The sequence below is a fragment of the Dicentrarchus labrax genome, unplaced genomic scaffold, assembly GCF_905237075.1.
Source record: "Dicentrarchus labrax unplaced genomic scaffold, dlabrax2021, whole genome shotgun sequence".
Taxonomy (NCBI): Eukaryota; Metazoa; Chordata; class Actinopteri; family Moronidae; genus Dicentrarchus; species Dicentrarchus labrax.
In genome coordinates, this window is record NW_026136710.1 from 13,663,864 (window position 1) to 13,680,285 (window position 16,422).

A 16,422-nucleotide genomic window follows, 5' to 3' on the forward strand; every position below is an offset into this window, starting at 1 on the left:
AATGAAACAATGACAACAAGATAAAACACAGAGAGATTTGAATTCATGTGGGTCCCTTATTGCTGCTTTTGACGGTTTGGTGGTCAAATAAAAAAATATGGGTATTTACAGTAGAAGTAACAAGTTTTGTTTTTATTATTGGGCTTTTTTATCCCAATTAAATTCAGCTCCAACAATGAACTGAGCTCCAACAAAAGGGCTGCAGCTGGCTCTAGTGACGACATATAAAAACTCTCTGTATATACTGTAGGTGTTACTCTGATAGCAGTGGGAAACCTGCCAAATATTAATCCACGTAAGGTAATGAGATCGTGCGGCTGAATGCCAGATGCAGGATCTGACAAGAGCTTTCTAAATTCATCCTTTGTCTTCTTGCCTTCCTCTGAATATCTATAAGCCGAGGGTCAAAAGGATGTAATGAAATGCAAGAGGTACGTGAAGGGATTGAAATTCAATCTGTGTGCACGTATGAGTGTGGAATATTAAAGCTAAATGTAAGTTTAGGTCACAGTATCATACACCAGTTGAATGTTGATTGAAGGCGCACATCTTTCCACATGTTAAGTGACATAAGGGCTCTAAAAAGTCGAAATCCGATCAAAACAAACAAAACAAAACAACAAGGTGCTACTGCATTGTTACCAGCTGAAAGCCTTTAAATCAGATATACACCAGGCAGTGTTCAGCTTTTATAGGAGATAAGCTTTATTCATTTTTCCAACATTATTATTTATTTATTCCTATACATCCTTCACACAGCTCACAATATTATTTACTTTTTTTTTTTTTTTTACAGAGAATGTGTGTTGTGTGTATCATATTGCAAAGGCTACATCCTTCCTACAAAGAATAAACACAATAACAAAAGGCTGATATACTCAAAGAATGAGGTCACAATTCACAGTACAAATCCTTCAAGTTTTTGTTTATCTCTTTAACCTGCAGTATTTTTTTTTATATTCAAAAAAGTTTTTGGAAACAGTAAGAAAACAAAACAAAAAAGCGATTTACAAATCTTCATCTCAAGTCCTTTCCCCCCATCACTGTTATTGTAAAAAAAAAAAAAAAAAAAAAAAAAAACACAGACAGGGTTTCCCTTCTAGTAAAAGTATGATTTGTAAAAAGCGTTTGGTATGTATGAAAAAACGTTTGGTATGTATGTCTCCTGTGCTAAAAGAAGTGGTAGTGGGGAACAGGGTAGGCGGGCACTTTCATGACAGGCAACAGAAGCATTCTCTTGGGCAAACCTAGAGGGGAGACATGAGAAGAGTACAGCTCTGCATGAGTCCAGGGCAACAAATAACCATGTTTTTCTATGCTCACTACCCTAGGCGCTACGCTACATCTAGGTCCAACAAACACCCCTCGCACTACACAAACAGGGCTCCCAAAGGGGGGAGTTTAGGTGAGAACACTAAACAGGCAGGAATGTGTGTATACAAGGTGACACACTTCATCAGAAGGAGAGAGATTCAAAGGTAAAGAGAAGAAAACAGATGTTTAGCGTAACGTGGGTCTTATTTTTGTCGTTTCAGCAATCTTTTCCATCAGTTTCCAGTTTGTACTCATTCATTTACTTGCTGAGATGTGGGAACATGATGACAGTGCTACAATAACGTCTAGTGAAGGTGAGACAGTCAGACAGGTTGAAACTCAAGCTGCTGTTCAGCAGGCCACTATTTGGAAAGTTAAACTTAAAGTTATTTAAAAGTCAATAATAATCCTGCATTGCATGAGGAAACTGCAAACCTACACAGAGGCTCTTGTTTTTGTTTTTTCTCTCAAATATTTTCAGATAATCATCTTTTGTTCTTTTAAGTGATGTCACCACATTGGCAGATCTCAGCAGTTAACGTGGTTACCAATGGAAATGACAGCCAAAACTACACATTTAGTTGGAATAAAGTAGAAGAATCCTTTAAAGGAGAGGGCTTGGCTACAGATGGGACTTAAAGTGCTTCTGGAATAATGCCTATATTCTATAATCTAATGTTCTCTGTTCTATGTTATATAATGGTTTGGGTTCTATCATGATCATTGTCCGATGATGTAATATTCTGTGTTCTTAGGTGTAATATTCTGTTCTCATACATAATGTTCTATAATGTAATGTTCTGTGTTCTATAAAATAATATTCTGTATTTTACGATCTGATATTCTCGGCTCCACAGAATGTCCTAGTCAGCTCAGCAGCATTATAGAATGCGTTGTGTTTGCCAACAAGAAAGCCCAAAGTGGCAATAAGCCAGAGTACAGTGAACAAGCAGAAGAAAGGATGAAAGATATGCATCCAAAAGATAAAGGAGTAGTGCCCAATGTGTTCATGTGCCTTCTTTTCTTTATTCTGCCATGTAAGTCCTAATGGGGTCTACTTAAAGACTTTTTTTTTGCCTCTTCTGGCAAATATAAGTCAGGAAAAGGGATTTAATATTTACAATATTGTCAGCAGAGGAAATAAAAATCTCCTTCCTGACTTGCAGCCCACAATCTGTGTCTCATTTTTATTCTTCTCTTCATCTGCAGCTCTGCTTTACAAGTCAACTGATTTTAAAAAGAAAAAACTGATTTCTACCACTCAGCTTAACAGCAGGTGTATCTAATATTTTGTATATATTTGTGTTTTGCCTCAAACTTCCCACAGGCTCTTTGGTCACATGGTGGGAACCACTGAGCAAGAAGTCTATGTTTTGTCTCTGTCTTTTCTTTTTCAAATAACACGAATTGAACCTGAGTTCCTAGCTACTTGTGGGAGGCTGTAGCTCAGGTTATGGCTCACTGTCAGCTGACCTCAGAATGATCACCCAACGGGATGCGTGACACAAACTAATGATTAACAATTTATGCTTCATCACCCCCGCAGGCCTGGCACCAAGCTGCCTACTGAATGCCTTCTCAAATATTTTGGATGTCATGGCCAATAACAAACAATAAAACAGTAATAAAAATAATTCACACCGTTCACTGAAATGTTCCAGTTTGATGTAAGCAGAAACTACCAAGGAATACCAAGGAAGTATTTCAGTAAGCACCTCAGTCACAATAACACGTGAAAAGTGTGTTGCTGCCAGGGACTGAAACGAAACACCTCAAACGAACGCAGAGCCCGAGCTCCACCATAAACAGAAAAACTGAGGCGCACTTCATATTCAGGGCTGTTGGGATCTCAGGGGGGGTACTGAACGTCTGCCTGAGGCCCCAGATCGGTTTCTGCTAGCACATAAGACCCATTCAAACTCCGAGCAGTAGGATGGACAGAGAGGCCTTCCAATGCTACATGTGTGCACACTACACAAGGCTGAGTCTGTTGAGGTAAATACGACTGTGTGTAACAGAGGGATGTATGGGTACCTATGCTGTTAAAGGTCAAGAGCTAGTATAGATTTTAGACTATAAATGTCTATAATTTGTCTGTGCATGTGTGTGTGTGTGTGAGACAGAGAGAGCCCAGTGAGTAAATAGAAACTCCTTAGCAGCAGTAACATGACAGGAGCAGCACTGCAGTGGCAACGTTGCCCTGCCACCCTGTCCTAAATAGCAGAGTAACTCACACTATGCGTCCTGCTAATGTGAACAGAAATGAAGATGACGGCAGCAGAGGCAGTGCGTCTGGGGTAATGTAAGTCCAGGAGAGCTTGTACAGTTAGTTAGAGAAGGCTGTTCTAGGACTGCAAGTACAGGTGTGTGTGGGTCACCATGATTAGGATCAGTTTCTGGGAATTATGAGACCAAAGCTTGAGACTTTACTGACGTTGTGGTCGTGGTCCAACCATAAGAGATGAGGGTGGGTGGCAACAAGCAGATTAAGAAACAAGTGGCGAGCGGAGAGTTAGCCAAGTTACAGACAGATTTGCTTGAAGCACACATGAAGATGTTTAAGCTTTGTTTAATTGTGACTGAAATTCACTGCCAAACACTAAGACTTGGATTAGAATCAGAAGACATTTTAAAGTAATTTTGAGAAAAGGAATTGGAGAAGAAGGGTTGAAGCTGTAACATAACCCTCCTGAAGAATAATTAATTCACCCACTGATGGTTAGCAGTTACGGTATGTTGGGTTAGGGAGGGGAACTGTTTAGTTAAGAGTGGAGAGAAGGTGGAGGAGGGGAAGAAGGTTATTGGCAGGGACAAGAAAGAAGCACGTACCGTATGCAGGAGCAGCTGCTGCAGCAGGGCTGTAGCCATACGGTGTCCCAAAGCCTGTTGGAGAAGAGGTTACAGGGTTAAAATCAATTGCGCACTTGTTTGAATCCTGGCTGCACTTTTCAACATCTTCAGTATCATCACTAAGTTTAGACGAGGGTTCTGGCCTTCCTGCACTCTAGCAGACAGCTGTAGGTTCAGGGGAAGAGACTTGAGAGGAAGTTGAACTCCTTCCAAACAAGATCAACATGAACCTGGACAAACAAACACGGTACATTCACTCATTCAACAGAAAACAATTCTAATTTTCTGCATGACTGTCCATTATTGAGCTCTGTCTCCTGTTACTGTATGTTTGTGGAGGGTATTTCTGAAAGCCTGTGATGTTTTCCAGTACAGTTGCTGACGTAAATGTCAGTATAGTAAAGCAAACAGTAAAATAAAATGTCAACCCTGCACAAACAACCATGTTTAATATAAAAATAAAATAATAACACAAATTCTATACTGTGGTAAAAAGTGTGTATTATTTCATAGGTTGATAGAATTGGCGGTGAAAAAAGACTAAAATTATTCCTAGCCTTAGCCCCCCCCAAATAAATAACAAACAATACATTTTAAAAGAAAATGCTAATTACCTCGATAAAAACAACAAACCCACACACAATTATCCTCTCAGTACCTGGTGTGACATATCCAGGTGCGGCTGCACTGACGAAGGCTCCTCTTGCGAGGGCTGCTCTTCCTCTTCCTCTGGCTACCTGAGCTGCTACTGCTGAGGCTGCTGCTGCCGCGGCCAGTGCTCCTTTAGTCTGAACACAGGACACATAATATATGTGTTTCAAACAATCATGATGCAAATATGCACACAGATGTGTGTCTGCATAAATATGATGCACAGAAATGAGGCACACATACACATATCCAAGACATTAATCTAATGCATTACTGGCGTCACTGTTAGCAGACAGGATCGTTGACAAAATGCGTGAAAAATGGACTGTCAAGTATTGATCTGATTAGACACTCGTTAAACTCTGTGCAGTTAATTACCGATGGGTGAACACAGCTCTGCAGAGGTAATACTGATTAGAAAAGATGTTTAAACTTTATCATTTATAAAGCTGCACTGACAGTTTGCCTCTCAAGAAAGACATTTTAACAAATTACTTTGATTATATGTTGTTGTTTCATTCTGTGTGTGCAAATGCATGTTGCCCAGACTGCCGCAGTGCCATCAGTCTGTTATGTAGTGTATGTGTCTCTTTACCTGAGGCAATATCTTCTTTTTCTTGTTTGCAGCTGCATTGGGACCAGAGAAGAGTTTTTCCAGAGCTGCTAGAGCAGCACTGGCCTTTGCTACTTTTTTGTTGGGGCCTGCCCCACGGAACTTCTGCCCATCGACCTCCACCTGACGTGCACACACACAAATACACTTATCAGTCATCAGTAACTCAGCCAGCAAGTCTGGCTGAACGGGACAGCTTGTTTAGTGATGCCCTGCTGTCACGCAGGCCTGCTAATCAATCAGCAGAGCGATGGAGCAGCCAGGCATGTCGGAAAACAACGCACCCCACAGAGAACAGGCCTGCTCGAGGAACCAAGTTGACTGATTGACTCTACCGATGATCAGGCTGAGTGAGTGTGTGTTTGTGGCTTTGCCTCCGTATGTGTCTCCCCCAGGATAAAGTGAATGTGTACTTTTGAAATTTCTCTACATTTTTTCTGATTATATATGTCATGGCTCCCCACTCTTTTCACATGCGTACATGTTTTATAATCTTCTACCAGAGTCAGTCTGTGCGGGTACATGAAGCTCTCACCTCCATAACAAAGCGTTTGTCATGGCTGCCTCCACTTTCAGAGATGAGCTCGTATTTGAGGCCTCGTCTCTTTTCGTTTAGCTCCATCACAGGGTTCTTCCCACTTGCCGTCAGTATGGGACCCTGAGTTCGCACCTGGGGGTTAAAAAGATTATTAAATATTATTAAAGCAATTTAATTTAAAAGTATCTTCATAGCTTTATTAGAAAGCATACGGTGGACAGTTAACCTAGGGACGGAGCATGGTTAGCATGACTGTAAACAGAGCTAAGATTAAACTAATTTTGGATACTTTTTATGTCCTTAAACCAGACAAACAATGAAATCCTACACTTAGACTTTAAAAAAAGCCTTTGTACTGAGTGTATGCATTTGTGTATCAGCAAAGTTCCTCAATCCCCCACCTCCAGTGTGTTGGAACTGTCTGAGGAGTGTGTTGGGTTATTGCTAGTGTGTGATGATGTCTCGCTCTTCCCCTCGCCATCCGACTTCTCATCTGAACTCATGGGGTCCAAGTCTGAGTCGAAACCTGTTGGGTAGCCCATCGCCTGGAGAACCTAGACAGGGAAGATGATGATAAAGTGAAAACGAGTTCGGAGGCAAGAGAAAACAAAAAACTGAAGCTAAAGACTAGGATTCCAAGAACGAACCATGAATGGTTTTAATAAAAACTGTCACATGCTGTTCAGACAGTTGTTCTGAAAAGGAAAGGTATTTTTCTGCTATTGTGCAGGCCTAAATGGTTGTTTTTACTTTTTTAGTTTGATTTTGTTGATTTGAAAAGGCTTACTTAATGACTTTGTAGCAAAAAGGGAATACATCTGCAATCGCTAACTTTCCACATATTAGTAAGGTATCAACTACAACAAGGATGGCAGAGGATCCAGACGTGCTCTTTAAATGTTGCCTGACACAGTGTCGTGTAAACGGCTAACTAGCTAGCTGAATGATGTCCTCAATCAACCAGGTAACTTTTAGGTATCTCAAATCAACAATGTATCAAATGAATGAGTAAATGGGATTTTTACACTTATAGGTTAATGTCCCTTTGTGTGTTTTGAACAGACTTTATTGGCATTATCAGCCATAAAAGTACAGAACTGCTATCCAGGTCAATGAGAATGAAAAGCAGTGCACAGGAAATCAAACCACAATGATAAATGTGCCAGCCCTCCACTAAGTTGATGACACAAATTATACATTTGAACAAAAACTTCCATATGCAGCAATACTGCTGCATTTGACAAGACAAGGTTAAATCCAACTTGGCTCAATGGTTACAATAAAGCCATTACAATACATACAGTCACAAGAGCCTACTGTGAGTCCTCGACAGCCAACAGAGCAGCAAAGGCATTCAGAACAATGTGCAGCCAGAAGAGAAAAGGAGAATGACACGTTTTTGACCCAAATGGGTGATTGTGTTACAGCTGCTGAACCAGCCACTACAGTGAGTGAGAGAAACTGAGGGAGAGCAGGGACAGATCAAAAGGTGAGTACATGAGAGAAAGAAAGGGAGTGAGAAGAAGAATGGAAAAGGGGGAGAGATGGGGAGAAAGAGCCTTTTATGGGAATGGAGCGGATAGCGGATTATCCCAGCTCTGTGCTCTGGAGAGCCTCTTTGTTCACAACCACTTTGGGATTACATGGATTTGCCCACCTCCATCCATCCTCACGCACACACAAACACACACCAACACACACCAACAGGCATACTCGGACAAAAACATATTTAAACATACACACAGGTTTGGCTGCAGCTTAAGCTTAGAAAGTTCTTCAGGTAGCCAAAGGAGAATCATTTATGTTTTTATATTGGTATGTCTTCTCTGTATATGTCCAAATAAGCACAAACATGAATCAGACAATCGCACACATGCCACACACATCGTGACTTTTCCTTCTTACCTTGACGGCTACGTGGAGCTTGGCGGTCTTCTTGGAGGATCCAGACGCTTCATAAATGGTTCCGTCCAGATCCACAGACATGGTGAAGACTGGAGCATGAACCGGGCCCGACTGGGACAGCAGGCGATACTGCAGCCCCGGCCGGATCTGGTTCAATCGCATCAAGGCGTTCATTGGCTGGTTGGAGTCTATGGCTTTACTGTCTAGGACTAATGCAAAAAATGGAGGAGTGCATGGTTAGAGTAGAAAGTAGAGCAGATTAGGATAAATTCAAAAAGGGTTTGTAGGGAATGTAACAATTATCCAGCTGGAATTGAACAGACTGTGCCAATTTGGAGGTACTGTATGCGATACATCATATTTTCTAATGGTTTTTTAGCACTCTTACTGGTTTCTTTCATGATGAATAAAGGTGCCTCTCTATTTTCTTTCTCTTTCAATCACTTTGCTCCTGTATGCCAATGTCTAAAAAATGCCTCTCTGTCTCCATTAGTCGTGGTTCATCTTCTCCTTGTATGAAGAAAGAGGTGGGGTTGGTTGGGGGGCCTACTAAAACGTTAGCAATCAATACTATTGATCTGCCTCCAAGGGATAGAAGGAAGGTGGAAGGGAGAGAAGCAGACAGGAAAAAAGACAGAAAGGCAATAGAGACAAGGGGAAGAGAAGCAAGGCCAAGACATCTTTAAGCACTGCTGCTTTGTTTTCAGTGGTTTGAAAAAAAATAAAGAGAATCCAACACTAAATGAAACTTTTGTAAGATGGTATTTTTACCCCTGCATTTCCTTTATTTCAGTCTTTTAAATAGATTGGGTGAATTAATAGAAAAACCACAAGAAACAATCACTCTGCCATTGTTCTTTCCTTCCTTCCTTATCGTACCTTTCCTCAGATTCCTCTTCATCTTCTTGATGAGGTCCTTGTCATCCATTGCTCCATCCTCGTATGGCCTCTTCAGACCTAAGCCTGGAGGGAAAGCAAGAGGGAGAGACGCAGAAAGAAACTTAGAGGGAGTTGCTAATCAATCACCAACTACAAGAAATGTTTATGTGAACACACACAAAGTCACTTATGTGTGACAGAAAGAAAGGGGGCGGAAAAGCCGCAGAAAACAAGTCAGATGTGAGAACAAGCATGAAGATGGATAAACTCACAGACAAGATAAACAGGACAGACGGGCAGACCAGCAAACAGCCAAACAATGAGGAAGACATATAAGCTCCTTTCCTACATGCACTTTAATCTGTAAATGCTCTGGCAGATTTCCATGTGAGCGTCATGGATAGTCGGATTTTCTGTGACAGTCGTTTTGAAATTTTGCCAACTTCAGTTTACAACATCACACCAAGGCTACCATGTTTTTGATGAGACACAGGAAAAAGCCGGCTCCACATGTCAGCCATATGGACGGTGCTGTCAGTGCAGGTCTGTACAAAACCCACCTAATACATCCAGAAAGGTCACGTCATGTGTGAAAAGATCTGATGGCAAGTCCGATCTATGCCCAAAAGACTTCCAGCTGACCCAGATAACTGAACCCTACTGTAGGCCTGTACTGTTTGGCCTTTTATTGCCTTTATTTGATAGTTACAGCTGAAGATGGACAGGAAAGGGGGCAGAGAGAGAGGGGATGACACGCAGCAAAGGGCTGCAGGTCGGATTCGAACCCCGGACCACTGCAGCAAGGACTCAGCCTCGGTACATGGGTCGCCAGCTCTACCCACTGAGCTAACCGGGCGCCCCACATGGGTAGATTAACTGAACAAACAGACAAGGATGGAAAGACACGTGGGGGATGTATTGGACAGAAGACGGGCTGAGGTAGACTGAGCAGACAGGCAGGTAGACGGGTACACATACCTTCTTTATCAGACCAAGGGTATTTCTGTGATGGTTTATTCGAGGGAAGAGGCTCCATCTCCAACACCTTGTAGATCTGTCCGAACGCCATGAGTCTGAGAGCATGCTGTTTAACACAAAACACACAAAACACACACACACACAGTATCAAAATTATAGTTACATGGACAGTATAGGATAGTAGTATGGACATAGAGATCAAATTATTTACTGTTCTTATACTGTTAAAAGAGATATTCCAGCTATTGCATTTGTTAAAACTGGAAAGATCTACAAATCTGTATTCAGATTTGCAAATGTGTACAGAAATCTCTAAATGCAAACATACATATTAAAGGCTGGCTGAGAAGTATTTTCTCCAAGAGCTGGAAAAACAATTCATCAGTTACGCCTCAGGCAGGACTCTCAATTGGCTGTCTTTTTACTTGTGACGTTTGCTACACTTCTGCTGTGGCAGATCTGCAAATGCGTCTGGCAATTTGTGTGTGTGAGGAGAGATTTGACTGTGTGCCTCAGTAGCCAGGCCCGCTTCTGTCTGATGAAAGTCCTGAGGGTGTAAGTAGGACCAAACAGCCTCCGGACCGATGGAGGCAGTTTAACAACAGGGAATACAGTCCCGAGCTGATTTACAGCAGCTGTGGGAATGATGAAGACGCTGGGGGTTCAGGTGGGGGGACAGGAGAGACTTGACGTGGAGAGGAGTGTGAGGGAGGTCGGGCGTCAGCGCTCACCTCTGAAGGCCTGAGCGGGGGTTACTTTGGGGCGCCAGGACCAAACCCAGCAAGCAGACAACCTTGACATCACATCGGCTGTTCAGTTCTGTTCAGGCTGCTGTCACATTGTGGTCAGCTGGCTCCAGTAGTACCGTGCAACATTCAACTAGCTGCTTACTTTAGCCACGGCAGAAGTGTAGCAAAAGTTACATGTTACATTTTAGTTTTATATGAGCACTAGATCTCAACACACACACACAGAAATTTGTCCTCAAAGATAACTGGAGTAGACATGATTTAAAATGTTCACACTACTGACCAGTTTGTTTGTGTGTTCATTCATCATTTCTCGACCCACTTTACACATCCTCATTCTTCACAAACAATCAGAGAGATAACCAGAATGGCACACAGTGGCTCTGCTAATATGAATCCATTAGGGAGGTAGAGTGTCTCAGATATTCATGAGGCTCTGCGTAGCTCATTGACAGAACAGCTCCCTCTCTCCTATCTGCTCTTGTATCTGCTCCAATACAATTATCCCCATTGACATTCCAGCCTCGTTCAGGCTGCCTTCAAAGGAAATGGACGGCGGGGTTCACTAAGCCATGCGGCTCAGAGGTTGCCCTGCTCAGTCGAGTGTGTGTGTGAAGAAGGACATGGCAGCACACATGCCCACAGTGCATGCACGCAAATACTGTCCTCAGGGTGTCAGAGATGGATTTATGGCTTGCAATGGCAATAGTTTCCCACACCAATCATTAAAATGCGGCACCACACAGCTCTTCCTGGAGACGCATATGCATGCTCGCACAAATGTGTGTGTGTGTGTGTGTGTGTGTGTGTGTGTTGTGTGTGTGTGTGTGCATGCAGAGTGTGTGGTTGGGGTGGTGATGGGGTCTTTCTGTCTGGTAATAGGCGTGTTGCTTACTGATTCCCACACACTGACAGCTCAGGGCGAGTACAGCTGGGTGATAACAACAGAGTTTTTAAGCTGATGTGTGTGTGTGTGTGTGAATCTGTGTGTGTGTGTGTGTACCTGCGCACTGTAGGTAATGGCCTCAGCCTGCTGGTCGGTCATGTTGGCTAGTGTGTTTGTTGGCTCTTTCTCACATGGGTCGTGTAAACCTGGACCACCTGGGGGAAGTGACAGAAGATGACACATACACACACACAAAGCCAGTTGTTGTCACTTTACATACCGACACTGCCGCTCAGCAACATTTAATTAGGCTTCACTGTCAGGACATAAGCAACAATGGAAAACTTGACTATTAAAATAAAACAACAGCAGTTATAGGAGAATTGAACTGGCCAAACTGGCTGTGAGATATTAAAACCAGTAATTTAGTTCCTTTAAAGGTGAAAATCACCCCACATTTAAATTTGAATACTGTAATGTACATGAACATTCTCCTGCCAGTGTGGCACACTGTTCCTCCTGTAAATTAAATGCAAACAAGTTTTATTTGTATTTTGTGAAACATTCATGTAATATATTCCCTACTGTTAGTCTGTTATCTGCTGTTGACAGTCTTGCTTTTGCATCCAAACCATTTTTTTTAATTAAGTAAAATAAAACTCAACTTTCACATACTTTCAAATAACTGAAATTCTTCCAAGGATGTGTAACATTTTGTGAAGAAACCCTTCAGCTGCTCCTAATTAAGATGCTCTCTTAATGATGGCTTTCCTCAGACAGCTGTGCTCTGCCGGGTCATTGATAATGTCTCGACCTCTCTTAGAGAAACAGCTCAGAATGTGCCTGGATGTATCTGCTCAGTGTTCATCTACCCACTGGAAATGCCAAGACTTTGCATGAAAACACACATCCTTCACTGTTGATTCTCAAATCTTTCCAGTATTTATATTCATGCATCCATCATGGCTCCATACCCGGTAGCAGTATGCCTGAGGCCAGACACTCCATGACTCGACGCAGGGCTTCTCCAGCCCCGAGAGGTCTGTTGCAGGTGGCAATTGCCTTCTCGCAGATAAGTTCTAAGGGCTGCAAGAACACACACACACACACACACACACACACACACACACACACACACACACACACACACACACACACACACACACACACACACACACACACACACACACACACACACACACACAAACACAGATAAACATCTGAAGAAAATAGTGCTGCAATAATTTAATAATTATAATACCTACAGTACGTGAAATGAAACTTGTTGAGTGTGGTCTGACACTAGCAAATATTCCCAAAAATGTGGTATGTGACAGAAATTTGAGCACAATTCTTCAAATTTCAGCAGAAAATTTAAAAGTTCAAGTTCAATACTTTCTTTTTATTTCATAGGATTTACACACAAACGCAGGTTACAGCAAAAGACTTACCCATCCCTTGAGAGGTTCCCAGATGGGGTGTCTATTGCACATGTCTCTAAGTATCCTGAGAACGATAACGCAGGACTTGAGCCCATTCACTCTAGCCTGTGAGAGATAGAGGGATGGAGAGGGGAGAGGAGGGAAGGACAGAGGGGATGCAAGAAGGAAGATTAAACAGAAAAAGAGAGGAGGGGAACAAATTGAACGCAGGAGGAGTGGTATTTGTGCAAACACATACAGATAACAGCCTGCTTTACACCACAAAGCCACATAATGAAGTGATTGTATCTGCTCCTCACAGAGAAAGAATATGTTTAAGACACTAAACATTTTGAATTTTGTTTACTGAACATGTTTTACTTTTGTCTCTGTCTTTAGAAAATGACATTCTGAACTTGTACAATGTTTTTTTTGTCAGTAAGGTAAGTGAGTTGGGAGATAGATGGGGAAGGGTATGGGAGGGGAATCAAAAGGGAAGCATTGACATACTATACAGAGCAGGCAGGTTCACATAATAGCCAAAAAGAAAAACAAGTATCAACCATTGCTTTTGTAGCCTTACGATACACCTTTCACTCTTTCACCAGTTTATATATAATTTGGTTGCATGCTTTGTATAAAGCAAAAATACACTTTTGGGGAGAATCTGAAAGTATTTTGTAATGTGTAAAATTTGTCCATTCAAGTTCTTGATGTTGTAAAATTCAAACTGAACTGGAGATGAGAAAGCATGAAAATATATGTTTAATTGTAACAGTTCTAATATATAAATAAAACTTTATGTTATAAAAAATGTCTAATTTGTCCACACTTTTCTATTCTTGATTAGTTCAAACTGTGGGGATAATAAGCACCACAGTATTATCTGACAGGGAGTGTATTCCCTCTGGCTGAATCGTCAGGCTACAATAAGCATCGGGCAGGAAGACAGGAAGTGAGTGGGTGCCGACCTGGAACCACTTGGCGTGTCGCAGCGCTGCCAGGGCCAACAGACATCTGTGTCTATCCAGCACCTCCCCCTCCTCCTCCTCAGCCTCCACTCTCTGCGCAGCAGCACCCAACACTGCCACAAAACAATAACAACCCAATATAGAGAACGTAAAACACACACACATCATAGTCTGAGTGTGTGTGTGTATTTTGCGTGTGTGAATGTATGCAGACACACATGAAAATTGTGTGTCAGTGCACACATACACACACACATGCATGGATATTTTGGTACATACAAGGTGCTTTTCATGCCATAAAGTTGTTTCTCTCCTTGTAGAAAGCGCGGACTCTCTACGGTTCACCGATCTGTGACGAATGCTCGTAAGAACGTCCTCACTCTTTAAATGGTGTGTCATTTTCAACACTGTGATCAGTCTAACATGTGTTTATAGCATCACATGTTGACGTTCTTAGCACATAGTAATACAGGATCCCTTGTATACATATACGTGTTGAAAATTACGCACACTATTCAACAGTGATTTAGTAGTTTACATCCATCCAGTCACTGAAAAATCAGTGAAAGGAAGAGCAACCGGGGTCACAAGGGAAGAGACAACTTTGTGGTAGGGAAAGCCCCCCAACAGACATACACCAAACAAATACCTAAGGAGTGTTTGATTTAATGTGTGTGCTTTGTTGGGACACACACATTTCACTGCGCCCAGCAAGGTAAATCAATCTCTCCTTCATGTATTTGAAGAGGATTTCATTTATTTTGATCCAGTCTGCGCCAGGCAGGAGTCAAAATAGCTGTATATTTTTGTTCTGCATTACTTAAGGCGCACTTGATTTCACAGACTCGTAGAGAAATGGTGCAGAGAAAGCAGTTCAACACCCTGTCTGGGCAAACACAGAATCAAGCGCTCCTAAAGTAGAACTGAAAATAAAAAAATAAAAAATCTAAGATAGTTTGACCCAGTCTCAGACAAACACAACACGGGAGGGATCAAGGCAGGGTTTAGTCAGAGAATCGTGGTTGGTAAAAGAGGAGCATTCCTGCGTTTTTATGTGTGAGCGTTTGATTCATGCCGCCCGGCACTCCAGGCTGGTTGAGTTACTACACTCTCACCAATTCTGCTACTTGAGAATCAGCATGATGCCTATGATATGCAAGGCGCGCTGAATCAAACGCAGCTGTGTATGAATGAGTGCAGTTACATGGGATTTCCAAAGGGGGTTTATTGTGTGCGGGACCTACTGGAAGTGACATAAAACACACTAAAGAGCCCTTTGGGTCTCTATGAAAACACAACTGAGTAAATATTTTCCTCATCACTCTCCCGTAAAAAGAAAACCCTTCCCTCAAGAGGTATTAAGTTGAAATGTCAAATGTATCTAATGTGTTGTAGCAGCACAAGGACTACCTATCTCACATTATCCCTGAACTCATCTGGCCATTACTGTAACGTAGCTCTTCCTCTGAGTGATGCATGCAGTGGTGTGTATTTGTCTTCCTGTGAAATGTATAATGGTGTATCTCGGGGTCTGTCAGAGTGATTTCAACTGAATGTGGGACCGCTCTGCTGCTAGTAGATCATTATAGTCTTTCTCCTCTCGCTTGTCCTCCCACTGTTCTCTCAAACACTCTGCTGGCCGCTCCCTCACTCACTCAGTGCTCTTCTTTTATCATTATCTCCTTCTGTGTCGTCTGATTTAAAAAATTCCCTTTGCTATCGTGTCTCCTCTAATTTACTGTTGAGGCACCCTCCCTCCCTTTGTGGCCACACAGAGCAGCGAGCTGTATCTAATCTGAAAGCGCACCCACGCATGTAGTAAGTGTTCATAGACAAAAGGACAACTTTTATTCAATAGAAGTTTACAGAAAAATTCTGCACACAAACTCCACACAAAAGTGGATAGACTTTACTCTATTAACTATATTGTTGTGAATGAGTTTGTGAGTTTTTCAGTGAATTAATCTAATACATTACTAATAAAGTTCTGACCAGGCAGGAGCAACCATAGTTTGCTAGAAGAGATGCTGACACTGAACAACACCACCGGCATTTCTGGATCGATGCATGGGTTAATGTGTAAAAGGATTAGACCCTGCCTTTTAATATGCGACCCTATTAGACAGACTGGCCCACATCCCTCAACCTGCATGGGCGCCTGCCTGTTGAAATGTGAGCAATTAGACATCCAGCCTGACAGGTATCTTTATCCATCAGCTACTAAATATGTGTGTGCATGGCTTCTCCTCCATGTGGTCGCATGCCTGTGTGCTCTTTTGAGAGAAAATACGAGTGATCTCCTCCATCTCTCCCTGGCGCGTGGCATGATGTACGGCTAGCCTGGCGCAATGCATGATGTACGGCTATCTCTCATCTCTTACTGAGACCTGAGTGCCTATTTGGACGGGAGCCACAGGATGGATGGGCAGCTCGCTACTGCTTGGTTATTGATTTCGCTGGCCTGCTGGCCTTGCTCTCCCGTTCCCACCTCCCACAACCAATTATAACCAGTTCCTGCTACCCATGAAAGCGGGGTAGGGGGTGGGGAGGGAAGATTGTTAGACTGAGCACCAGTTCAGTTCAACACTCGATCCTGTGTCTCAGCTCTGGTATGTGTCCTGTACCTGTCTTGTCTGTCCAATCTGTCCGTCAGTATCAGTTAATGTA

The 16,422-nt window shown here is 42.4% G+C and overlaps 1 protein-coding gene across 4 annotated transcripts in view; it reads right to left on the bottom strand.

Moving 5' to 3' along the window:
• The window catches only part of strbp (spermatid perinuclear RNA binding protein), a 79,742-nt gene that overhangs the window by 7,659 nt on the left and 55,661 nt on the right, over positions 1-16,422 (bottom strand). For 3 of the 4 annotated variants that reach the window (XM_051413493.1, XM_051413490.1, XM_051413491.1), the window contains 12 exons: positions 13,756-13,868; positions 12,815-12,910; positions 12,338-12,449; positions 11,481-11,578; positions 9,729-9,834; positions 8,751-8,834; positions 7,872-8,080; positions 6,368-6,520; positions 5,964-6,098; positions 5,411-5,551; positions 4,823-4,952; positions 4,144-4,197 (listed from right to left, as the gene is read on the bottom strand). In XM_051413493.1, the coding sequence (XP_051269453.1) occupies positions 4,144-4,197; positions 4,823-4,952; positions 5,411-5,551; positions 5,964-6,098; positions 6,368-6,520; positions 7,872-8,080; positions 8,751-8,834; positions 9,729-9,834; positions 11,481-11,578; positions 12,338-12,449; positions 12,815-12,910; positions 13,756-13,868 (1,431 nt within the window). Of the gene's footprint in view, positions 1-681; positions 1,248-4,143; positions 4,198-4,822; positions 4,953-5,410; positions 5,552-5,963; positions 6,099-6,367; positions 6,521-7,871; positions 8,081-8,750; positions 8,835-9,728; positions 9,835-11,480; positions 11,579-12,337; positions 12,450-12,814; positions 12,911-13,755; positions 13,869-16,422 lie in introns of those variants that run through there. The other variant, XM_051413492.1, reaches the window with a different exon arrangement.